At 41.1% G+C, this 27868-nt stretch overlaps 1 protein-coding gene across 1 annotated transcript in view; it reads left to right on the top strand.

Moving 5' to 3' along the window:
- Positions 1-4239: 4239 nt before the first annotated feature.
- The window catches only part of PLPPR5 (phospholipid phosphatase related 5), a 157358-nt gene continuing 133729 nt past the window's right edge, over positions 4240-27868 (top strand). Inside the window, exon 1 of the mRNA XM_075833179.1 lies at positions 4240-5209. Within this exon, the coding sequence (XP_075689294.1) occupies positions 4979-5209 (231 nt within the window). The 5' untranslated portion in view covers positions 4240-4978. The remainder of the gene's footprint in view (positions 5210-27868) is intronic.

The raw sequence follows: 27868 nt of genomic DNA, 5'->3' as shown, positions 1-27868 counted from the left end.
TAACAGTTAGGTCCCCTTTGCATCAATAAAAAGTACAAAACTAAAAAACTTACCTAACCCCTCCCCCATGACAAGCAGATAGGTTCTCTTCTGTAAACCCAGCGTCATGATGTCATCCCGTCACTGGAACCGTGACGTTATTGCGTCGCCAGCACTGCGATGGCATACTTAATATTTCAGGAGGACAACCCTTGTGCATGTGCCCTATTAAACTTTTTTTAATCTTTACCTAACTATTTTGTCCCACTAGAGGACTTGAAGCTACAATATACAGTATTAGTCAGTGTATCACTAATAGGCACAAAGCTATGGCAGACCTGGGGGTCTTTGTTAGGGCCTCCAGTTGACATGGTAATTCATTGGCACTGCCAATTCACTAATAGGCACATAACTATGGCAGACTTTGGGGCATTTGTTAGGCCTCTGGTTGCCATGTTAACACATCGGCACCCGTGATCGCATCGCGGGGCACCAATGGACAGACAGAGGGTGCCCCCTCCCTCTGTCAAACTCTTTAGATGCTCTGGTCACTATTGACCACCGCATAAAAGGGGGTTAATGGCTGGAATCAGCGGTTACTCTGGTCCGAGCCATTACAGCAGTAGCTTAATTGTCAATCACTATCGGAATACTGCTGTTGAACGCAGCACATGTCATGGAGGCTTTAGTTAAGGCACTCCATGATGTACATGTATGTTAGGGATGCTTAAGAGGTTAAGTAAGCCTGGCTGCAAGTCAGTCTAAACTTCTATTGTGCTGTTGACCAGATTTGGATGTGAATGCAGAGACAGTGTCTTTCGACCCCAGCAAGGGCAATTCCGATAAAGAGCAATGCAACAATTGATGTGTGTTTTTACAAATGCTTGCACTTTTGTGTAGTAACACTCTCCCTAGCTGTGCAAATTAAAAAGTTTGTTATGATTTGTGAATGCAACACCATTATAACAGTGAAGACTGACACTATGCAGAGTATTGGAGAAGGAATCGGGAAGAGGTGGAATTGTGGGTAAAAATAGATATTTAGAGTATGTTTACATGTGTCAGATTTCTTGCAAAAATGTCTCCAACTATCCCATACATCTGAATGGGGCTTGCAGAAATATGCACATATACTCCAGAAGCAATCCAATTCAGATGAATAAAACTGATTTTAATTTGCAGAAATTTCTGCAACAATTCTGCATATTGATTATACCCTTACATGCCATTAGGAGCTGTTCCACAGGAATTGCACATTAGTACAACCCATTTTCTAAATGCAGACCCACTGGTGATCAGCTGATGTCATTGTAGAAAGTATAGGGCCTTTGTGGGTGAAATGTAATGTTACATGGCTCCCATTCAAATGAATGAGCAACCAAATAATATATAGTCATGCTGAGTCCTTTAAAGCAAGAGCCACTCTTTGAGGTGACTCTCTACTCTGACCAATAGAGGAATAGAACATGAATAGGGGTACCCCTCTTTGATGTACATATGCCCTAATATGACATATAGAAAGGAGTTGTCCTAATGGGACAGACCATTTAATTTGGTGATAACACTTATGTGCACAGAAATAGCAGACAACTAATGTTGTCCACTTTGGAAGTTAATTATGTGTTCAGAACTGTTCATAATAGAATAATAGAATTTTTAAATACGTCATACAATGAAACACCATATGGAAAATACATACTGTGTTTTCCTTTCTTATTCATGTTTTATTTTTTATGTTTTATTTTTGGGTTGTTGTTTTTTTTGGGTTTTGTTTTTTTTATTGTGGGGGGTGGGGTCCTATCTGCATTGTTTTCCGCTACATGAAAAAATAAAAATAGATTTCTGTATGATCACCCTCATCCTACAAATACAGGTGTACAGCTTTTTTTTTTTAAACGTGCTGCTTGTGTTAAAATAAATCAGGTCGTATTTCTACTCTCTGGGGAATAATGGGAATGCATGCTGGTTTATCTGTCATGTCCCATATCCCTGGGCTGATGTTTAACCAACATGTACTATATCAGCAGTGTTCAATAAGGCTGCTGCAATTGTCATGGGATGTCTAAATGAATGTTTCAGGAGAGCTGACAATGACATTGAAGTAAAAATAAAACTTTAAACAGTGATTAAAAAACATCAAGAAGAAAGTTCTTATATGGGTCATGGAGAAAGCATTTTCAGCACCTACAAGGGTTATTATTAATAAAGGCAGGCACTTTTTATTATATAGATTTTTGCATAGATGTGACAGCCTTTCACACATTTCCTGAAGCAGAATCTCATTTCAGATGTTTGTAAAAGAAGAAGAAATACCATACAGAGCCTATATATATATATATATATATATATATATATATATATATATATATATATATATATATATATAAAAAAGGGTTTTCCACCAAATACATTTATGGCATATCCACAGGATTTGTCATAAATATCTGGTGGGTTTCCAGAAAAACATGGATCCTGGGATCACTGATGTGGCTGGTTAGATGGCCGTAGGCCTTTGCATCCCAGAGGAGAATGAATGGAGAGATGATCATGCATGACTATGGCTCTTTTCATTCTAGTCTATGGAGGATACAGAACCAGGCAAGCAGGCTTGGGGATCTCTTTCTTTCCCAATAGGTAGGGGTACCTGAGGTGGGACCCCACCTATGAGAAATGTATGACATATCCTGGGATATGTCATAAGTGTCTTTAATGGGAAACATGGGGGGGGGGGGGGCGCAAATTGACACCATTTAAGATAATGGAGGCTAAAGGGATCGATCTCTAAAGTTTGCTGATTGGTAAATTTTCAGAGTTCATCTCATCTTTAATAGAGACACAAAAATGGTAGAATCGGGAATGTGTGATTAATATCCCATCAGGACAACCCTTGTTCATATTCCCTGTTAGGTTATATGTACGTCATAGAGGGAGGTCCCCCTTTGTATTAACCAAAGCATAAAGCTGTTGCTAAGAGAGGCTTTGGACTCTAGAGGATTCAGCTTAACATGTATTATTTGGTTGCCAATTCATTTAAATAGGTTGCATGTAATGTCATATTTCTTCTATAGTGGCCACTGTAGTTGAAATGTGCAGCTGCTGTAGCTTTTCGCAGGGATAATGTCTGATCATTGTGGTTTTCAGCTATCGGACCCACGGCAATTAGCTAATCACCAGCAGGTCTTTAAGGAAAGAATGGGTTATGGGATTGTCTATATACTAAAAACAGTGTAAAGATGTAATTAAGCAAAGATATTACTAAGAAATGTGGAGGCAAAATGTTAACAAACAAAACATGGGGACAAAAATAGGGACATAGAGTGTGAACTTAAACATGGATAAAGATTAGGAAGGGTAGAGTTTTATGTGTAGGGTTAAATAAAAGCATTATAGTCAATATTGCCTAAAATGTTTAGCTTTACTCAATAAGGTACAGTTATGAATGCAATTGTGAATTTTACATTAAGAAGTCGAGAATACCAACGAAACACGCATCATAAAAGTTATATCTTAATATTTATTTTCAATCATAACCACACACTTCGCTCATCTTTCCCTTGTCCCTATGGATTTTTCGCCACAATTTTACATTAAAGAACATTAAAATAAATGGTGTTTAGTATGAGAGCCTTATTTATGAACCAACACTTTTTCCAAAACCTGAGACAATTATGGGGATGCAGCTTACAAGTTGCAACTTTTTGCTACTTTGGTGGCAATGAACAGTGCTAGATTGTTCAATACACCATTCTAGAGAATATGGCATGTGCTACCATACAATTTACCATGAAGTGGTACACCAGAGTTTCTAAACCTCCCCCAATGCTTTCATAATCCTTTCCCTTTCTTTAATTTCTACTTTTGCTCCCATTTGTGCCTTTTAAATCCTAATTTGTTGCCACTTTTATCTCCAAAGTTGTGTCTCGATTACTTCTCCCTTTTCTTTAAATCTGCCAGATCTAACAGATTTTTTTAGTCACTTATTTTATCATTGTATGTCCCTCTCTCATTGGTGCCTTTTTATCTTTTTTTTATTTTTTTGACAATTAGGCGACAATAACGTTTTTGGGATTTTATCACGAGTAGCCCTTTAAAACACCTTGGGTTCATGTAAGAGGACTATTTGTGGACTGTCCCTTCCTGAAGTGCAGAAGAGGAGGTCATATTCTGGTAGAAAGCATTTGCTTCTTGAAGGGGAGGAGTGTAAGCAATGAGGAGGAAGTTACTTACATTGCAGAGAATAAAAAAAAAAGTGCCATTTGCTCGGTTTACCCTATACACATGCCTGTATTATTGAGACTATATGTGCTTACATCTATAGCAGCTATAAGAAGGATTCGTCTGAGCCTAATCCTTAATCTAGCTACATCTTAAGTAATGCATTAATACCTACTGAATTCTACAGAGGGATTCTTAATTCAGATTTATTCAGATCTGTTCTTCACATCAGGACAACGGCTTCTCTGTCTCTCTCTACACAGTGGGAGGATCTGAACCTTTCTGCTGGGATTTCTGGTTTATATTCCAGCCTCAAATAGTGGGAAAGAGAGGATGGCTTTGCAATGGGGCAGGCTCACCACTTGAATTTATTTTCCAAACACAGCACTGTGGCAAGGAAGAAAAAAAAAGCTATCTTCTATTTTTCACCACCTGGGAAGCAGCTGGAACCATGTGAATTCTATTTGGCAGCTACAATGGATCAGTGATCAGGCAAAGGGGGGGAATAATTATTATGTGGCTGGAGCTTTAAGCATCAGTCTTTGAATACAACTTACTATGTGTGTGGGCATCTGATCTAAATCTGCCAGTGGATCCAGACAACCATTTGAATTAAGTAGATGATCTTGTTTGGTAGAAGCTGCTTTCTGGGTGACGGAAACGAGGAAGCAGAACTCAACCTTGTACCATTGTGTCTCCTGCATAGAGATGTAGATTTCAGCACTGGCAGTGTGGACAGCTCCTGAGCTCCGGTTGTGCCTTTGATGTGTGGATGGTTCTTTAAATGAGTTTTCAATTTTCCCTGACGATCATGCTTTATTTCCAGATGGTGATTATGGCAGGGACTGTAATGCTGGCTTATTACTTCGAGTATACGGACACGTTCACTGTGAATGTCCAGGGGTTTTTCTGCTTTGACAGTTCCTACACCAAGCCCTATCCAGGACCTGATGAGAGCAGTGATATCCCTCCAGTTCTTCTCTTCTCTCTGGTCACTGGGGTACCAGTGCTTGTGGTAAGCATGGTTTTTCTTCACTTATTATGTGTTGGTTGTGTCTGTATGAGTGGTAAATATAAGATTATAGACAACTGGCACCCTTATCAGATCATACATTGCACATATATGCATGCTATATACGTATTATTCATACACTGAGTCATTACAGTACATGATAAAGCATGTTGTGTTAGGTACTACACGAAGGGGTTAATAGAAGTCATATCTGGGCTGATTATGAATTGTTATTATTTGACTGCAGATTTCCCATTTTGTGAATTATATTCTTATTATGACTCTGAACATTCACTGCACTTTATTTGCATTTTTAAAGCTGCATTGTGTGTATTGTGGTATGGTTTTAACTGCCTGCAGCTCCCTCTTCTGACAATCTCTCCTCTCTGATTCCTCCTCTCCCCCCTCCTTCTCTATTTCTGGACTTACTGCTGCTCTCTGTCTTAAGTCCCAGTGAGCTTTAATGTGCTGTGTCTTTGTGCAGAGCAGATCTGCAGTTCACTGCTGTGTATTCTTGGGTCAGCATTAAGGTTCATTGTACTTTGGGATAAAGAAAGAGGGTTGTACTTTTAGATGAATCATTTAGATGCTGACATGCCAAAGATCAGCACCAGCCTCACAGAACCTGCATTTTATTCTTCATTATGGTATATAGGGGACGGTGAGGGTCATTAGCTGAAAATAAAGGGAAGCCCATCTGTGACCTGATACATAATGATAGTTTCATAGACTGTTAGCTCAGTTGTCGACTTAGGTTAGATGGCTGCAAGCTTCTTCATTCACAAAATGGAGTTGTCAAACAACCACCGACCACTTATTATAGGATTAGGGGGTTTATACTGATTCAAAACCTGCTGCCCTTGTAACCTTAATGAATTTGAACTTTAACCCATATGTTGCCTACTAGAAGCACAGCAATTTATTACCCAGTAGATACAAATGGGTCCGTAAAATCTGCCAATGCCTAATTATCCCTTCTCATAGCAATGATAGATAGATACATATATATATATATATATATATATATATATATATATATATATATATATACACACATATATATATATATATATACATTCTTTCAGTGGTGGAATTCACTAGTTATATAGCTAGATATGCTATTTGCATGGTCCTGTGTTTTCATCTGCCTTACTTTTATCCCTCACTAAATGGTTATTATACATTCCTCTCTACTGCAGTACTACATGGATTATTCAACATTGTAATTGGAAGTCATTTATGACAATTGCTGTTACACTTGGGGGGGGGGGGTGAGGTGATGTATTAATCATTTCTTGTCATAACGGTTTCAAATCCTTAAGTAACCTTGGAGAATATTGCAGCAGACCATAATAGGACTATGGTCAGAAACCTTATGTCTAGCTTGTACATATACCTGCAGCATAGAGCTGCAACTTTAATATGTCCTAGGCCTCTTGGAATTGAAGTGTTAAATGCATTTGAAACATGTTTCAAGCATATTCCAATATTATGATATTGAATATAAATAAATACGGTTCACAAGTATATAATATTTGTCTTTATTTTCAAATAGGGGCATATACAATGCTATATCTGGTTCCAACCATGAATTTTATTCTCTTTCATACACTGGGATTTTCTTTACCCTGCTTGGGAAATTAAAATATGCATTACATGTCACATACTGGAGATACACCTTACCTGAACTGTATTTTTCATTTGTTCTTAAGAAGTGATAAATTCTAATGTAGTATCTGATTATGATTAAGCTGTTAAATGTGCTAATATGTATTTATACTATGTACTATGATACTATATGTGGTTCTTGTGGTATTTGTTTACATTTTATAATGTCTATTAGAGTACTAAATTACAAACAAAAACAATGACTGCAACATTCACCCCCTACCCACCCCTCATCCTTGGAGAAGTAAGCTTGAGAGACTTGCACTGTATCTTAAAGTTTGAGATCTTTATAAATTTAATCATACACAGGGAGAAAAATCTTCTAACCTAGGAGCTAATTTGTTTTGTTGTTAATCAGTAAAACAAATGTATGAAAACTGCTAATATGAATTCATCTTTAAAAATGTTGTCCATGGTGGAAAATCCCTTTTTTGTTAGAAGGGTTCCCGGGATGATGAGCTGATCACAGGGTGTCCCACTGATAGAACCTCCAGCAATTAGATGTAATCTGTAATGAAATTCAGCACGAGTTCACATGTTTTTAAAAAGGCTTAATATGAAAACCAGTAACTTTCCCACCTATTGATCGGCAAGCATGTCACCTGTCATCTGACAAATGGAACTTATGGCTAAACAATAAAACTCCAACATGGAATTGCAGCAGGTCTGCCAGCAGGATGCACCATGCAGTAAATTCATAAACACTAGGCTCTGATCATAGAACTTTAGCCACGTTGTAAAGAAATATTCCATATGCAGACAGAGCATTGGGTGTTTTAGGATCAACAAGAATCTTCCATTATTCCTTTTTTAGCTAAATGCTCCAGACACAGACTTAACTCCTCTCACTCCTTTTCTGGAAGAAAGAACACCTGTATATGAAAATCAGAGAGCAAGTATGCTTTCTGATTGATAAGAGGGGAAGAGGTAATATCATGAACAAAAGTTCATGTTATCCCTCCACTTGGTGTTATCTGAAGCCATACAGGGACAGGAGAAGGATCAGAAATTTCCCCTGCTGTTCCTCTCTGCTCTTCACATAGACTAAATGAGAGCTGCAAGTATATGCATCTTCCACTTCTACCTGCTCTAACTTGGGCCAGATCGCAGCTAGATAAGAGATTTTGGTCTATTTTTAAAGTCACGAGTCTACAGTTGGAGCTTTTAGTAGCAAGGACATATCTAATACTGAAGTGTTTCCCTTCCAGGACATATGAGAAACGTCCTTGGTACGGAAAGGGTTAAAGCAATGTTTTGTATATTTGCCAATAAGGGGTTCCCAAATTTTATTTATTGACACAGTTGATAAGTATTACAACATTCACAACACTATAACCTTTATCAGGGGCGTAGCTAAAGGCTCATGGGCCCTGATGCAAAAGTTCTTACTGCCCCCCCAGCAAACTTCTCATGGCTGACAGCCCGCAGCTTTCAGTTGCATCGCTGGGTCTCCTAAGTGACCCAACAACGCAGCACTAGCAGCCAGGGGCGTCACTAAGATCTTAAAATGTCAGGGGAAATAGCCCCAATACATATGTCCCCCCCAAGAAAATGTGTGTATGTATATGTGTGTATAGGAGAGAGCATATCTATAGCACTATGACCCTACAAACTATGGATAGGATTAGATACAGTGGCTCAGCAGACAGTATCACACATGATAGGATTAGACATAGGGCCCAGCTCGCTGACATTGCGGTTCCAGCGCTGAACCCAGGAAAGGTAAGAATAATAATCGTTTTGATTCTGCTGCCTGCTGCTGCTATGTTGTATCTGGCTGGTTATGAAAATTGGGAGGGGACCCCACATCGTTCTTTCCAAAAACAAATTTCTTATTTTTTTTAAATGACGTGGGTTTTTCATAACCAGTGAGATACAATAAAGCAGCAGCAGGCTAGCATTACCGGGGGAGAAAGGGCAGCTGTTTCTGGCCTTTCCAAGCCTGATAATACCAGCCCGCAACTGCCCCAGTATCCGACCATCACTACAGATGGTCAAGTACTGGATCGTACCCGGGTCTTCCCGGCACCCTCTTCCCGGCACCCCTGGTGGCTGTGGGTACCATGGTAATAATGGGGGTTAGTGTTAGCCTCTGCACCGGCTAACACTAAGCCCCGCCTTAGTAATGGACGCTGTCAATCAGCCAGCGGCCATTACTAAGGCGGTAGTAATAAAAGTTTAAAAAAACCACAAAGACATAGAAAAAATATTTTATTGAAATTTAAAAAAAAACACACAACCCTCATTAACCAATTTATTGATAATAAAAAAAGCCTTCATCTAAGTAGTCCTCGAATCCGACGTAGTCCAATGACCGAACCTGTAAAAAAATACAAACACAAAAAAAGATTAGTAACACATGTGGTAGGCTTAGATACAGGGCCCATGTGTGATACTGTCTGTTGGACCCTGTATCTAAGCCTACCACAAGGTAGGCTTAGTTACAGGGTCCAGAAGACAGTAATCTTATACAGTATAAGATTACTGTCTGCTGGAGCCTTGTATCTAAGCCTACCATGTGGTAGGCTTAGATACAAGGCTCCAAAAGACAGTATCACATATAGGCCTTGTATCTAAGCTTACCATGTGCTTACGTAAGATGCTTAGATCGAGGGCCCCAGCAGACAGTAATCTTATCCAGTATAAGATTACTGTCTGCTGGGGCCCTGTATATAAGCCAACCGTGTGGTAGGCTTATATACAGGGTCCATCAGACAGGATCATACATGGGCCCTGTATCTAAGCCTACCATGTGATTGTCTTAGATACAGGGCCCAGCAGACAGAATCACACAATCTGTGATCCTGTCTCATGGGCCCTCTAAGCCTGCTACATCGTAGGCTTAAAGGGGTTGTCCAGTCCCTAAACATTGATGGTCTATCCTCAGGATAGGCCATCAATAGCTGATGGGTCAGGATCCGACTCCCAGGACCCCGCCAATCAGCTGTTTTGAAGGGGCCACAGTGCTCGTACGAGACCTGCTTCCCCTTCATTACCCTCACTTACTTACACTGTGAATGGCTGACACGGATTCACAGTGTGAGCAAGTGACCGGAATGAAGGGGAAGCAGCTCTTGTACGAGCGCTGCAGCCCCTTCAGAACAGCTGATTGGCCAGCTCCCGGGAGTCGGACCCCGCCAATCAGCTTCAGCAGACAGGGATATTAATCTTACCCTCCTCTTCAGCTGCAGCGGATGTCCTGACTCTATCCAGGATCAGGATGCTGTGCGCAGCGCATAGCGTTGTGGCGTCATGCACTGCACACAGCGCTGTGACGTCAGGACCTCCACTGCGCTCCGGAACCAGGCGGGTAAGTACTGTAAGTTACTATAGTAACAGGGGCTCGTGGCCCCAGTTACGATAGTAACTTTTTATTGATGTGATGCGGGGGGCAGCGGGCCCCCTGGCTTCGGGGCCTGGTCGCAATTGCGACCGCACCGACCCCTATAGCTATGCCACTGACCTTTATGAATGTTTTACAGGGCTTTACAATTTTATGTGTTTTAAATGCTGTTAATGATGCAAAATGGATACATTAACAAGAGAGAGAGATGGGGAGAGAGAGAGAGAGAGAGGGGGAGAGAGAGAGAGAGAGACAGAAAGAGAGAGAGAGACTCTGCATGTTGGGGCATACTGGGGAAAGTGCCTAGGATAAAGCAATAACAAATGTCTTACTTCCCCCTGAGATACAAACCATACTTTTAGCCAGAGTCTTTTTACTGGTTCTTGACAAAATGGCATCAATTCTGTAATGAATATTTCAACATTCTTCCAAAACAATTCAGGACGGGTAATTTTAAGGTCAGATTAGAAATTTGTACAACTTTTTACTCAATTATAATGCAACATATATAAGGATTAACAAAAGAAAGCTGTATTATATTTTATTATACTATGTTACATTGTGTTATATTAAAAAGGTGTTCACTATACTGAAACAAAACTATGTCATGGTGTATTTTTGTTTTTGTTACCATTAAAGGGTTTTTTAGGTACTGAAACATTTATGGCCTATCCTTAGAATAGGCCATCAATGTTTGATCGATGGGAGTCTGACCTCGAACCCTTGTGATCATCAGAACAAAGGAGCCATGGTGCTCTAGTAAGTGCTGTGGCCCATTTATTGTCTATCCAGGCACAGCGGCTCATCCATATGTACGGCTGTGACTTGTACTGTAGCTCAGCTCTATTCACTTACATGTGGTTGAGCTGCAGAACTAGGCATATTTCATAGCCAGACCATGAACTATATTGTTGAATCTGCTGTATCTTATCAGTAAATATTTGTAGCCACTAGGCCTGATGAAAGTCGTATACAGGGGAGTCAAAATCTCCTTCATTCTACTGGAAATACCTCTCGTGATGCGTCACAAAATCCTTCTAGCTTTCCTGCAGCCTGGGAACACTGTGCACTCACTTTAGTGTTCGCTCACAACAAGTGTTCCAGAAGTTTCTCTTCAGGAGCTTTGCATTGGTTACACAAATATTATTTTTCCCTAAAAACATTATTTCACATTTGGAAACATCATATTGTCTTTACCATTTTTCCAGTAAAGTCCAATCAATCTCCATTTTACAGATATACTTCCAGAAATATCAACCTTATAACACCCTATGCACCTGATCCTTCTGTCCTCTGGAGGGTCAAACTCAATCAAAGATTTCTTTAAAAAATGAGTGCATTTCCCAAGAATTATTTTGAGTCTGATTCGGTCGAATTGCTTTGATTTCTAATATGGTAACTAGAATGATTTCTGATGAAACTAAATCTTTACGTCTATGTTTATTATTTCTATTCATAAACATGGCACGTAAATTTTTCCAATAGGGTTGTTCTCAGCCTTAATACATTCAAGCATGGTCTTTGTGATTAAAATCATACAGCTACTGTATGTTCCGCAATTTAAATACAGGACATTGTCTGGCTGTTAGTTGGCAGATTATCTTCTATTAATTTCCATTCCCTTTTTCCATATTGAATAGAATAGTTTATTGACCTCCAAGTAGGCAGATATCAAAGTTACAATCCAATAAATTGCTTATTTTTGGTCTAATGTAGACATACATCTAAATTATTCAAATAGCCCCACAGGAAACTTTTTAAACCAATTTAGGAAGTGGAGTATATACAGCCAGAATGAATTCCCTGCAAGGCATCATTAAGATTCATTAAAATTATTTTCCTACCATGCTATTCAGTAAAATGTGGAAAATACTAGGAAAAATAACAAACTATGTACAGACATTTTAAAATTCTAAATTGATTGTTCTAACATTGAATATGAATATTTCTGATATATCCTAACAAGATCAGTTCAATCCTATGTTGCACTATAGCTGTGATCCTATCTCCTGTTTTATATTTTAATGTAGATTGTTTACAGAGGTCAAAAGTGTTTGGGCTTATTAGAACAATAGAATGTTAGATCAATGCCTAATATGCTCTCTGTTCATATTATGCATTGCTTATAGCAAATACATGTTACTTTATCACATAAGTGTCCATGTTGCTAGATGTATGGTCAGCTCATGAACAGTGGCAGGCAGTACGAAGGTTGAAGCATTATTTCCCATTGGCTTTTTTTTTTATGTGGAAATAGACCTCTGAGTAAGAATCAAGTAAACAACTGTTACTAGATAGATAAGTAGATAGATAGATAGATAGATAGATAGATAGATAGATAGATAGATAGATAGATAGATAGATAGATAGATAGATAGATAGATAGATAGATAGATAGATAAAATCAGTCTTTATATGTACATATGCAAGGTCGTTGATTAGTGGTGTGCAACACTGTATAACACTGTTATTTTAACAAATGTATGGAATGTGGTCAACATATAGCTCTGTTATTTTGGCTCCCTACTGTATGGTGCTATTACTTAGGCACTTTATGTTCTAATTCTTTGTAAACTATATGACACCATAGGGGACAACTACAACAAGGTACCACACAGGGCATCATTCATTTTAAGGCTGGACTTGTTCAAAGGTACTTGTACTTATATAACAGCATAAAGTGATAGTGATGGCATGCCAGCTCCTGTAGCTATTAGCAATTTTTCCTCATATTTCTAATATGTAAAAATATGGGACAATCGAATTGTAGCCTTCTAAAGTCAGTTGCTGTTGTTCATGAGACTGTAAAACACTTTTTCCTTCATTTACTAGCTTTACCATAATTCCTGATATATATACTGTACACAAACACTATAGGAAGGTATTGTTTATTAGTGCATGTAACCCATTTGGCGGATCCATATGTAGGTTCCGCAAGTTATAGAACAGGTCCTATTCCTGTCTGTTTTTGCAGATCAGTCTCGCCCATTCTATTCAATGGTCTGCACACAGAAGCCATCTGTGTGGGGTCCGTGTTTTGCGGATTCGTGCTTTATAGCCACAAAAAAGGTCACGGATGTGTGCATCAGCCCTTATTATAATTTGTGATCATTTTTAAGCCCCCATCTACTTCAGATCATGCCTAATAAATTTTGAATACTACAAATTCTCAACTAAAATAGGGTAACCCCCCATTCAATAGCATCTGGAGGTCATGTTAGGTCTGTGAATTTTCATGGACATCTCAATAAATTCAATAGGCAATATGTAATGCTTCATTACCCCTGTGGTGGTGCTGCAGTGGAATTGATCACTTGCTGCTAGGTTCCCCCCAGATTATAGATGACCACTGGCAGTGCTTGGGACACCCTGCAATCAGCTTATTGTTGGGGGAACACAAAGAGATTTAAATAATGAATAACTTTAAGGATGTTGTCCTTATACTGTATCAGTTTTGTTATACTGAACTTTCTTCATTCTGCCACAAATACTGTAGGTTTAAAGTCATAATAAATAACAAGTGTGGGACAAATAGTATTTGTATGAATGAACAAAACATTTCTAAATTGATAAAGAATAAAATCATGATTAATTAGACTCATGTGGAACTTTCCAAACCCCCGGGGTATTTTTATTGAGCCTCTAATGAAAATAGAGCTTCATAAGAATGATTTAATCACTCTTCCAGTGACACAAATCAATACCAACAAAGACTGAGGTTTGTGAAAAAATGCTTTATTTATAGTTTAATGCAATGATTATTGGCAGACATGGGGCAAAAGTGAGAAATCATTCCCATCATAACATTCACTTAAAGTGGTTGACTAGAATAAGAAAAACATGTCTGCTTTCTTCCAGAGCCTGGGCGCCACATGTCCATGGGTTGTGTCTGGTATTGCAACTTGGTTTTATTGAAGTGTATGGGGCTAAGCTTCAATACCACATACAACTTGTGGACAGGTGTGGTCTTCTTTTTGGAAGAAAGCAGCCATGTTTTTCTAATCCTGTACAACCCCTTAAACGGGGTATTTTCAGAACCAACAATTATCACCCTTCCTTATGATAGGTGGTAATTATCTGATCACTAGGGGCTCCACTGTGAGGACCCCCATCCGTCGCGAGTACATGTTGCCAAATTCTTCGTTCACCCACACTGCTTGACCACAGTAAGGAGGACTTTGAATGGAGTGGCCATCGAGCTCCAGTGGCCACATTCTTGATGGCATATCTTGGTAGGAAATCACACAATTAGATAATTGGCTGGTAGAAACCATAGTGTGTAGAAAAAGAGCAGACAGAAACAAGAAAACAGAGAAAACAACCTGAATTATACAATCTGAAATACAATACGATTTCATAATGATGAAAGAAGGCATAAGCCCAACAAATGTTTTAGCACCCAGCAACCCCTCTGACTTTATGGGCAATTCTGCATTATTTGAAATATTTTAATGTGTTTTAAACCCTGGTTATAACAATTATTGTAAGACTGGGTTCTTGCAGGAATATTTGGGGAGATATTTCATGTTTATTAATGCATAATTTATTTATTCTTTAATTATTTCCATGCAGTTCCAAAAGCATGAATGCAAACTGATCATAATATGAGCTTGAGATTTATGGCAACAGTTGATAAACCTGGCAGTAGAGATTTTCCCATTGTTTAAAGGGTATGTCCACCTTTGTAAAGATGCCCATGCACGTTTGTTGATCGAAGCCCAACTCACCTCTGACGGCAGTTGTTGGGGGTGTGGTGGATGGCCATGTTGGATTTTAACATGCCTGATCCTTTGTTCTGACAGGACATAAGCCACTGCCAGAGGAGTCTGTCTATGTCTTATTCTCCTCTCCCCATTGAGAACACATGCACGCTCAGGTCGGATAAGTGTGTATGGGAGTGGGAGGTGGGGTTGGGGGTTCGGAAGAATAACTGACAGTTATCTAAGGTGTATGGCCACCTTCACTCTCTTCCATTTGTCACTTGCTTCGTACTACCCTTCACAAAGTAGGAGAGGGGACAGACGGAGCAGAGTAACACATGACTGTAGGATCAAATTTCCCACATGGTTTGTAGTCTATTAATGGAGACGTATAAGTCTGCGCAGAAGCTGTGAACACAAAATAGGAGATTTTTAATCAAGGCTTTGCAACGTTGCTTAATTTTTTTCAAGGCATATTGAAGCAATAAAAATTGGTTTAAATGGTGGACAAACCCTTTAATGTAAATTCTGCATGATGAGTTTAATGAATATTACCCTAAGTTACGTTTTTTTGGGCGTACATGTCATGAATTGTTTTGTAACAAAAATTTTCCATGGTCTTTAATAGACAAACATAATTTTATATTGTCTAAACAAGTAAGATGCATATAAAAGGAGAAAGGAGAATTAAAAGGATCATTGGTTGATCTCCAATTCTCCATGCACTGCATATATTGTGTTGAGAAGTACATGGAATGGTTATTGTAGTAGCACATGTCATCCATGCTGAACTACAAAACTAGTATCAATGGGAATTCAAACTGAACGCCTGCTTGGTATTCCGTATGATATCAGCCTGGAGAAAATAGTTGAAAAAAAGACATACAGTGTGTCCGTCAAGTTCAACCAGGGGAGAGGAGAGGATGTGGATGAAGGGGGAGGGGTAGCTTAGTCTATAAATGGATAGATTAAACTATTTGGTTATATCATTATTTTCCAGTTGATTACTAAATAATCTTGGATTCCCAGCATCTGTTTAATCCATATTTGATGATTTGATTGTCTCATATTGTGAATAAAGTGTCTTGCTGGTGTTTTGGAAATAAAACAGACTGCAGCAGGCCCCCAGCACTGCAGATCAGAGAAGAGCCGGCCAGGACATTAGGGATTTGGCTCAATCTGATACTGCATGCTGGAAAATACTCAATAAAATGTTTCAACTATCACATAATAAATGCCTTCTCTTGTTCAGATGATGTTCCCTTCACTGATCTAATCAGAAAGATTGAAGTTCTCATGAATTCTAACAGTATGTTTTCGGCTTCAAAATCACTTGTGCTTTGTGTATTAATGATCTTCATAGTTTTCCAATTGGGTCTTTGTGCCTTTCTAATAAATGCAGCAAGGAAGTGATGGGGTTAATTACAAATGGTCATGTTTTTTCTGAAACAAATACATTTAAGCACAAATTCACATATATTTTCCGGATTTTCATAAATTCTGCCCATAATATATTTCTTCCAAGGATAAACACATGTGAATAAATGTATTATAGGTAGAATTCATGCAATAATACTGATAGCCAATAATATTGTCATGACATGCTGGTATTATAAGCTAGGACTAGTTATATGAGCTCAGAACTGACTAACTTAAAGGGGAGCTGTCATTTCTGTGCTGAGACTGCCACCAATTACTAGAATGAAGGTGCTCAAGAGCTCTGTGCCTGTCATTTTTTTTCTTTACTTTCATTGGAAAGCCTTAGACTGTTGGACTAAGAAATTGTCTATTATCCGTCCTCTATTAGTGCCACCTTCTGTATCTATCTAAACAGGAGCCGAAGTTGGCGCAGCAGTCAGCGCATATGCCTCTTACTTCTATTGATCAGTGGGAGACTCATTGCTACAATATTCACTGATATCAATTTCTGACGTGTGTCTATGTCATGTCAGAGGTTAATGAAATGACCGTGATCCCTCAACCACTTTATGAGGAGGGTACCATATAACACAATGCAAAATACAATAATATTATCACCAAGAGCATCATTATTATTGACATCTTCACTTGCAAACAGGGTTGCCAGCCTTCTGTTTAATTTTTTTCCGAACAACTTATTTAAAAAAATCAGGGACAGACACAGTTTTTTTGACAATTTGGATAATAAAAAAATTAGTGATATATAGATATATATATATATACATATACAGGGCTTGGATTGAGACAAAAAAGCATCCCTGGCACACAAGCCCCAGCAGCCAACACACTCTGTTTAAAACCGGCCCTGGCCCTAAGCCCCCCAGTCACAGCACACAGCGCACGTTGGTCGATTTGGTCCAAAGTGATTTCTGTTGAATGTCAGATTACCGCACTTTTTTATGAGGTGAAAATGCATTCCGGTGGAGCAGCTAGCTCACAGCTTATGTGCTGAACATTCAGCTTTCCCCCTTCGCCATAGAGCAACACTTACGGGGCGACGGAACGTGATACTTGATTGAGTGATAAGTAAATGGCTGAAATCTGCAATAATGTTCTGTAAAAGAGAACTGGTTCAGCCGCATAAGTAACTTTCTTATGCAGCAACCTCCTCACTACACCACCTCCACCCAGCAAGGTATCCTCTCAGACAAGGCCCCACTTCAGCATTTGAACCAGGGTACACACAGAAGACACTGCTTAAGCATCAGACCACCAGCACTGGCAGACCCCTGAGCTTTTTTATTGTTCCCATAAGACCAAATGTAAACGTCACTTCCAGCAGGAATAAGAACATGTCATCTTTGGAAGAATTTGTTGCCAACAATTGAAAGCAGGGGTAGCACACTGGTAAAGATCTCTGCTAATAAATTAGAGGTGTGAGGACCATGTGAGTTCTATCTCTAGGATTTCCAACCTTAAAAGCAGTTAACCCCCAAGCCACCGTGCTGTCATGTCCCAATGTCTTCCAAGGTTTTTCCTGTTGAAGGTCCGATTACCCATTTAGGTGAAAAATGTGTATTTGTAAAGCTGCCATGCAGGCAGCTCGCAGCTCGCGTGATCCAAGTTGAGCACAGGAATCACTTCTGTACAATGTGAGTTCAAATCCCAATGTTCACCACCTGGAGACCCTGGGCAGCCCCCCTCCCCTCCCAAGGTGCCACCCATGGAGGCAGGGCCAGCCTCAGCACCTGGCAAACCCAGGCAAGTGCCGGGGCCCACTCGGCCGATGGGTGCCTTACGCCGCCCACCTGCTTAAACAAACTGTAGCCATCTGTGGTGCGTGGCGGCAGATTGCAGAGGAGCAGTGCGGAGGCCCCATCTCTCGCATCCATAACAACCTAGCGTTGCGGCACAGATGACGTATTCATGTCACGCTGACGCGATTATGTCATTTGTGCAACTGCGCCGCATCGCTATTGTTATTGTGGATGCGAGTAGCACCAAGTCAAGTGCCAGTGAGAAGACAGTGATGGGAGTCGGGACCGTGTTAGGTGAGTTTGTTTTAATTATTTTTATTGGAGCAAAGGCACCAAACTTGCCGGGGACACAAACCTGTGATCTAAAACTTTCACATGGAGGCAGAAACTGGGGTCTCACTTGACTTTTACATGGGAGAACAAAAACGGACTAACTTCTGTATGGGGGCATGTATGTATGTATGTATGTAGGTATGTATGTATGTATGTATGTATGTGTGTGTGTGTATGTATGTATGTATGTATGTCCATGTATGATACTGTCTGATGGGCCCTGTATCTAAGCCTACAACATAGCAGGCTTAGATGCAGGGCCCCAGCAAACATTAATCTTATACAGTATGCGTTACTCAGTTTTTTTGTGTTTTTTTTACAGGTTTGGTCAATGAACTACGTCGGATTCGAGGACTACTTCGATGATGGCTTTTTTTATTTTCAATAAAATGGTTAATGAGGGTTGTGTGTTTTTTTTTATTTCAATAAAATATTTTTTCTCTGTCCTTGAGAATAAAAAAAGCCGTCATCGAAGTAGTCCTCGAATCCGAAGTAGTCCAACATCCGAACCTGTAGAAAAACCCAAACACACAAAAAAATTAGTAACACATAACAAAGCAAAGCAATTCCATACACACACACACACACACACACACACACACACATACACACACACACACACACACACACACACACACACACACACACACACATTTTTTTGGGGGATGAACGTATGTTAGTACAAGGATACTTACTGCTGGGGCCCTGTATCTAAGTATATCATATAAAATGTTTTCATATTCACTGTTTAGTTTGTGCCTTTATGCCGCGGCCACTCGAGTTGCACCGCAAAGAGGCCCACTAAGGCTCTGTCACCCAAGGGCCCCCCTAAACCTGGATCCGGCCCTGCATGGGGGGATGGATTATGATACCGATTTGAGTGATGAGTATATTGCTGAAATCTGTAATAATCTAATATATAATTACAGCTGTCTCAAAATAGAGACAGCTGCATAAGTAACTTTCTTATGCAGCAACAATCTCGCTGCACTGTCTCTACACCACCAAGCAGAGTACCATTTTGGACAATCCACACATCAGGATTTGAACCAAGGACTGCACAGAAGACACTCAATGTTAAGACACCACTTAAAGGAACAGTGTCATCACAAATTATTTTTTCATATGTTAAAGATGTTAGTGCTTTATTAAAAACGTTTATATTTATTTGTGTGTTTGTGTTTTACTTTTTCTTATTTTTACACTTTTTCTTCCCTATGGGGGCTGCCATTTTTTGTTCCATTTCTGTATGTGTCGATTAACGACACATACAGACATGGAATACGGCAGCCACAGTCCCATAGGGACTGCGAACGGCTCCCGTCCCATCCACTTCTGTGTACGCCGTCTGTGTGGGAACTGCGCATGCGCCGCTCCCACACAGTCCAATTTGAAATTGGCGCCGTCCGGCGCCATTTTCCTGTGGACCGGAAGTCGCGGCCGGACAGTAAGATTACTACTTCCGGTCGCGGCTTCCGGACTTGTGCACTTGGACCAGCGGCAGCAGACAGAGCGGACGGGCCGGAGGGAGCCGCGGCGGCAGGAGCAGGTAAGAGATTTCAATGTATGTTCGTGTTTGTGTACGTTTACTACTGTATGTAAACCTACTACACTGTGTGTTAGCTCAAAAAATGGCGACACACAGTGTAGGAGGTTAGACCGTTCAAACCCCTCGTTTATCCCGGCACTAGCCAGGATAAAGGAGGGGGGATGCTGAGAGCTCACTAGAGCGAGGGCTTTTTACCCAATTTTGCAATGCTGCAATTTTGGGAATAGCTCCATCTAGTGACCAGCAATGGGAAATATTATAAATTAGAATCTATAATATTTCCTGACTCGTGAAAAAAATAAAAAAAATTTGAACAATGTTTAATCACCTACACACTAAATGTTTAATTAAAAAAAAACAAACATGTTTTTCTGGCAACACATTCCCTTTAATCACCACACCACCAGCTCACGTTGGCTTCTTTCCTTTCTTATTGTTCCCATTGCACTTAAGCCCCAAGCCACCATGCTGTCATACTGCCCCCACCCTCCCCAATGTTATCTAAAGTTTTTCTTGATGAAGGTCTGGCCCAGTCCAGCCCATTTCATCTTTGGAAGAGTTTGTGGCCGGCTCTCGACAGCAGAAGTAGTGCACTGGTAATGTTCTCTGCTGATGAATTATAGGAGTCAGGAACATGTGGGCTCTATCTCCAGGATCTCCTCCTTGTGTCTCAGTTTTGAATGTCTTTCACCAGTTTAGGTTCACAAGGCGAGGCATCCTTTTAAAGGAGAAACGTATTGCCCTGTTGAACATCAGCCGCTTGCCAAAATTGTTGTCACCTTCAAGCACAAGCAACAAACTCATATAAGTAAGGAGCCCACCATCTACTACACAAGCAGCATGCAGGATGCTTTGAACCTAGGGACATGGGCTAACCCCATAGCAAACCAGGCTTAGGCACTTAAGCCCCAAGCCATCACGCTGTCATGCTGCTGCCTTCCCCAATGTGATCTAAAGTTTTTCTTGTTGAAGTTCCGATTACCCTTTTTTAAAAGAGGTTAAAAATGTGTTCTTGTAAAGCTGCCGTGCAGCTAGCTCACAGCTTGTGTGATCCAACTTGAGCGCAGGAATCACTTCTGCACAATGTGGGTTCTAACTTCAACATTGTCCTAGTGGTGACCTTGGGCTGCACCCCCTTTCCCAAGGTGCCATCTATGGAGTGATGGATTATGATACCTGTTTGAGTGATGAGTATATTGCTGAACTCTGCAATAATCTACTATATAAATACAGTTGTCTCAAAACAGACAGCAGCATAAGTAAATTTCTTTGTATGAGTAACTTTCTTATGCAGCACTGCGCTGCCTCCACATCACTATATCCTCTGCAGTCCAATCCCGGTACTTACTGCAGAGGACTGTCCTCAATGTTTCTCTTGGAGAGAAGTGGCTTCTTTGCTGCCCTCCTTAACACCAGGCCAGCCTCCATAAGCCTTCATCTCACTGTGCGTGCAGATGCACTGACACCTGCCTGCTGCCATTTCTGAGCAAGCTCTGCACTGGTGTAGAACCAATTACGTAGCTTAATCCGCTTTAGGAGACGGTCCTAGCACTTGCTGGACCTTCTTGGGCGCCCTGAAGCTTTCTTCACAGCAATCGAACCTCTCTTCTTGGTTATTGATGATTCGATAAATGGTTAAAGGGGTTTTCCCAGCAGGGACATTTATGACATCTCCACATTATATGTCATAAATGTCAGATAGATGCGGTTCCCACATCTCGGACCCGCACCTATGTCTAGAACGAGGCCCCCTATACTCCATTCTACCGCTATGTATTGCGGCTGAATGAGGTGAATTCCGACCCTAAAAAAGGTTATTTGGTCTTGAGTTACAAAAACAGCGTATCTCGCTGAGCTACACTGTTTCTGTAAGTCCCATACAACTGAAAGGTAGTTACGGAAACAGCGTAGCTCGCAAGCTATGCTGCTTACGTAACTGCCATTCACTACTATGGAAGTTACGGAAACAGCGTAGCTCAGCGAGCTACGCTGTTTTCTTCTTCATGGTCGAAAATCATTCGCATTAGCCGCATCACAGATCGGTAGAACGGGGCTTAGGGTGCCCCGTTCTAAAGAGATAGGCGTGGGTCCTAGACAGGGCCAGACTGGGACTTAAAATCAGCCCTGGCATTTTTAAGCACCCAGGCCCACCTGAGGCCATACGCAGCCGCCAATGTTGGGCTGGGACCACCTTTCAGCTATACAAGTCACGGGAAGATTTATTAAAACAGGTGTAAACAGGTGTAAATTAAAAGAGAAATAGTTCCTGATAGCTCAAACTCCAATGAATCCGCTGCATTCCCATAAGTATAATGAACATGCTCATTATTGTAAAGGATTTTTTTTTGCGGAACCCAAAAAAATTGAAGCAGACTTATTTCTGCTGCATGTGAATGTGGTACAAAATAGCCCATTCACTATTAATGGATGCAGAATGTTAGTGGATTTGAAAGGGATTTGGGTGTGGAATCAGGGACTTGCGTGATCATGGCCAAATACTGTAGTATAAAGATTGCAAATTATACCAGTATACAATGCTAAAATGTCACCATACTTTAACTAAATAGTATGATTTCAATCTCATATTCAGCCATATACACACACACACACACACACACACACACACACACACACACACACACACACACACACACACACACACACACACACACACACACACACACACACACACACACACACACACACACACACACACACACACACACACACACACACACACACACATCCTGGAAACATGATGCACAAATGCAACCCAGAAGCTGGACATATTCTGCATTTGTGCCACTCACACCTAAGACACATGCGCACGCACACCTCTCACACTTATGACTCATGTGCAGTACATATATACACCAGAACCAAGCTCAGTACATATATACAGCACCAGAACCAAGCTCAGTACATATATACAGCACCAGAACAAAGCTCAGTACATATATACAGCACCAGAACAAAACTCAGTACATAAATACAGCATCAGAACCAAGCTCAGTGCATAAATACAGCACCAGCACAAATACAGCTTAATTTAGTGCAACCCTTGCCATATAGGTTTGTACGTAGTAAAACTACAGATCCCAGCATGGACCGAACAATGGTAAGGATATGCTGGGAGTTGACGTTTCACAAAAAAAAACAACATACCACCCATCATCTCGCTGCAGATCATACAGTGACTACAGTACTGATTTGAGGCAGAATAAACATTTATATTAAGTGACTCACCAGTGACTATCTAAGATTCGAGTTGTTCTTTTTCTCTTTTCTTCTCCATCCGCTCCAGACCTCTATGATGACTTCTCCCGGTCTTGACCCATTTCTGCAGAGCTTGCCACTCAGATGTCTTCAGCTACTAACTATTCAAACATTTCTGCACCTATAAACAAAGATAAAATTCTCACGGTGACACACACTGTACCCCTAAATATAATAGCTCCATACACTGCACCTCTAATTATAATAGCACCATACACTGTGTCCCCGTTTATAATAGCACCATACGCTGTGTCCCTGATTATAATAGCACCATACACTGTGTCCCACACACACAGACTGCTCCCCATAGATAGTGCCCCCATACAGCCCCATGTAGATAGTGCCCCATAGAGCCCCCTGTAGATAGTGCCCCACATATAGCGCCCCTGTATATAATGCCCCACATATAGCCCCCTGTAGATGGTGCCCCACATAACGTCATCGCGCCGCTAGCATCGTTAAAAGGCTCAGATTGGCGGGGCATGTCATTGTAAGGCAGGTACAATTAGTGCAGGAGGGGGTGGCGGCGACTGGTTTCAGTGGCGCCTTAGCCCAGGGCCGATTCTAGCTTTTCTGCTACCTGATGTGAAAATGTAAACGGCACCCCCCAGATCTTGATTGGCATCCCCCTGACTGTTCTACATTACTACCGGCCTTCTCCATTGCATTGTACTCCCTTGGCATGCGCGGTGCAGCGATGAAGCTGGGCAGAGTACACCTCACTAAATGGTGCGTGCTCATGAAGTACAAGGCAATGGCGCATCCAAGAAAGTTGGAGGAGACTGGTAGAGATGTATAACAGTCAGGGGGATGTCAACCAAGCATAGAAAGGTGGGTTTTCAGTTAGGACTGTGTGACTCTACAGGATAGCAGCACCGACCCATGACCCTTAATAAAGTAATTAGCATATAGCGTGCACTATTTTAAAAGTTGATTTTATGGATTTTGCTGTATCTAAAACAAACATACAGGGGAATGTTTGGAAATATTGTCAGGACATGTATTACTGCATGGTGGCGGTTCAAGGGGTTAAAACTACCAGACAGGTTTCCCATTAAACATACAATGAATTGCAACAATGCCATCTGCTCTGCAATTTTGAATTATAAATATATCTTATATAATTACAGCACCAGAACTAAGCTCCTACATACATACAGTACCGGAACCAAGCTTAGTACATATATAATCACCAGAACCAAGCTCATACATGTATACACACAAACACACAAACACACACAAACACACAAACACACACCACACCAGAACTAAGCTCATATGTGTATACACACCCACACCCACACCCACACACACACACACACACACACACAACACCAGCACCAAGCTCAGTACATATATACACAACACCAGAACAACGCTTAGTACATAAATACAGTACCAGAACCAAGCTTAGTACATAATACATTTCAGTACAGAGATCATTTGCAAAGTCAGGTTAGCAACTTCCAGTATGACCTGAACAATGGTAATCATATAATGGGAGTTGCTTACACCCCAAAATATAGTACCCTCCATCATCTGTACAGATCATACAGTAATAGGCTTCGTTCTCACCTGCGTTGGGGTTCCATTCATGGGTTTAGTCAGACTTTTCCATCAGGGGAACCCATGAACGAAAACCAAACGGAAACCACTGAATGTGTGCCTTATCCTTATTTACGGTATATTCGCATGTGTTGAATGGCAGTGGGAGTGTGCCTCACACCCAATTACCGCACAGAAAAAACACGGTTTTGCAATTCAGTTCTTGAGCAGCTTGTGCAGGTGATTCATATTTAAGGCATGTGTTTCACTTCTCTAGCCTGTGTGTCCAAAAACCACATTGTAAAATTGGGGTAATTCGCTGTTAAACGCTGTCCTTTAGCTACGCAGATATTGCCCACACTGCATTGGCAGTTCAATTTGGCACATGAGAATACACCCTTACAAAACATTTTCTAAACCTAATTTTGTGACTACATAGATTTCTGAAGACTTTGTATTACCAGGCGTTTGATGTGTGCTAGATTGTTCCTCTGGGAAAATACACTTAAAAATACCTTTGGGTCTTTGTTTCTGAAAGGGACATAGCAAACTGTTCTGCCTAGCTGATCTTAGATGGATGTGTTGGTATAGCAACAAGTACAGAATGTTTTCGTTGATTATAGTCTATACCAAGCAAGTCACTTCCAAATGCTGAGGTGAGAAAATCCCTTTTTATAGAGAAATGTGCACAAACTGTATTTTCTGGCTTTTTTAAAAAAAAATAAATAAATGTGGAAATGAATAGAAATAGATAGAAAACGTGCAAAACATCGGACACCATGATGGAAACCCGATGGAACACATTAGTCAAGTCAATGATTTCCATTGGGCGCCCTTTGTGCTTTACCAGCATTTTTTTGTTCTGCTCGTATGAAGGAGCAAAACAGCGGAAACCCTGACGCAGATGTGAACAGACCCCTAACCACCATAGAAATGTAGACATATTTGTAAGAGAGTAATTTTTTTTGTGTGGGCCCTTGACCCTAACACACCCCACTCAAGGATGATGAAGTAATGGAGGCAGACACACACCGTTCAATGGCACAGAAATTCACTCTGGTTGGGGCACAATGTGTAATAGTAACAAATAGGGGCACTTAGCGGCTACAGTCTTTGATGGACACTTAGCTTGGCCGTTGCAGTCCCTGGTCTTTGATTACACTTGCAGGCAGGGGTGATAAGGCTTTCATCCACTATTGGAACAGAAAAAGCGTGGAAGTGGTCCAAAACAGTGATACACAGTGCATTCTCTGATCACTGAGGATACAGAAGTCCGGTTTAGGATCAAGGTGCTGGAAACGGTCCGCAGCTGCTCAACAATATACACAAAACTGCTGCCTTTTCAGTGACAAATGCTGGCAGCTCCCATTCCTCTTCACAGAACTTCTCCAGATTTCATTGCAATGTCAGTCCCGTGTGCTACTTGTCTCACACCTAACAAGTTCTCAGTACTCCCTCATTACACACTTGACTCTCCCCTCAAGGCACTCCAACACCTCCTTCTATAGTCTAGATCCACCCTAGTACAGATCCCATATGCCACCACGCTACTGCATCCGCACACATGACGAGAGACCTCACTAGACCTAGCATCCCCTCCTTTAAACAGTGTAAACATTACAACAACTTTTAAAGGCACAATACCTGCAAAAAAAGCATGTTAATAACACGTTTGGCACAAAGTACACATAACATGAACATACAGCAAGGATACTTTTACACTGGCCAAGTTTGGCCAATGAAACGAGCGCCGATCAACGAGACAATTATCGTTTGCCCGATAATTGGCCAATGTAAAAGGGCCGTCAGCTTTACTGGTGCATCAACAGTTCATGTGCACAGCAACAAGAGGTCAGCTTGAATGCACTATTGTGTAAGGGGTGCTAGTCAATGCTCAAGTCTGCCTATGCTGGAGCACCCCCTTACATATTGAGATTTAAAAAAAAGTTGGACAATCACTGTAAGTCATTGACCACACAGACTGGTATATACATTATTAAATCATAGATAGCCATTAATAAACTCATAACTAAGGGCCTCACAATATTGCTTATGTCACGATCTAGGCACAGTAGCGGAGTGGCAGCTGGCCAAGTCACAGTCTATACCACGTCTATACAAAGTTCTTAGCACAAGAGTACCTGAGATATTCCAGAGTGTAGCAGAGGCTACCAGAGACTCCTTGAACCCCGCTGGAGCTTTACATAGACCCAAGGGAATCACGAGATATTCGTAGAGGCTGTCTCTGGTGTTAAATGCGGTTTTCCACTCGTCACCTTTGCAGATACGGAAAAAGTTATAAGCTCCGCGTAGATCCAGCTTTGTGAACAACTTGGCCCCACAAATTCTATCGAAAAGTTGTGAAATGAGCGGCAGGGGATACTTATTCTTGACTGTAATTTGGTTCAGACCCTGGTAGTCGATGCATGGATGAAGAGATCTGTCCTACTTCTTCATGAAGAAGAATCCGGCAAAGGCCGGGGAGGAAGACCTCCTCATGAACCCTCTCTCGAGGTTCTCCTTAACGTAGGCAGACATGGCTAGGGTCTCTGGCAGGGAGAGAGGATAAACTTGCCCTCGAGGTGGTGAGGCATCTGGATGTAACTCAACAGGGCAGTCGTAGTTGCGATGAGGAGGAAGAGTCCCTGCTTCCTTCTTACAGAAGAGGTCCGCAAAACTAGCATAATGAGACGGTAGATCGGAGAGTGACTGAGGCAGTGGAGGCAAAACAGGATGAATCTATGGCAGGCAGCGGCTAGGGCATCTGGGCCCCCATTGCAGGACTTCTCCAGAACTCCAGTCGAGAACCGGAGCGTGTAGACGAAGCCAAGGCAGGCCAAGCAGAACAGGGTTGATAGCTTTAGGTAGAATGAGGAAGGTGATCTGTTCCGAGTGAAGAACTCTGATTTGTAGTGTCAGTGGTTTAGTGACAGACAAAATAGGATTGGGCAATGGTAGTCCATTCACAGAGGCAATGACAAGGGGGCTCTCCAGAGGAACTGTGGATAGATGTAGGCGATCCACCAGATCCTGCTGGATAAAGTTTGCAGCTGCTCCAGAATCCAGATAGGC

Source organism: Rhinoderma darwinii, chromosome 7 (assembly GCF_050947455.1).
Source record: "Rhinoderma darwinii isolate aRhiDar2 chromosome 7, aRhiDar2.hap1, whole genome shotgun sequence".
Classification (NCBI taxonomy): Eukaryota; Metazoa; Chordata; class Amphibia; order Anura; family Rhinodermatidae; genus Rhinoderma; species Rhinoderma darwinii.
Note: the sequence above shows the minus strand (reverse complement) of the source record. Positions and strands in the feature narration are given on the sequence as shown.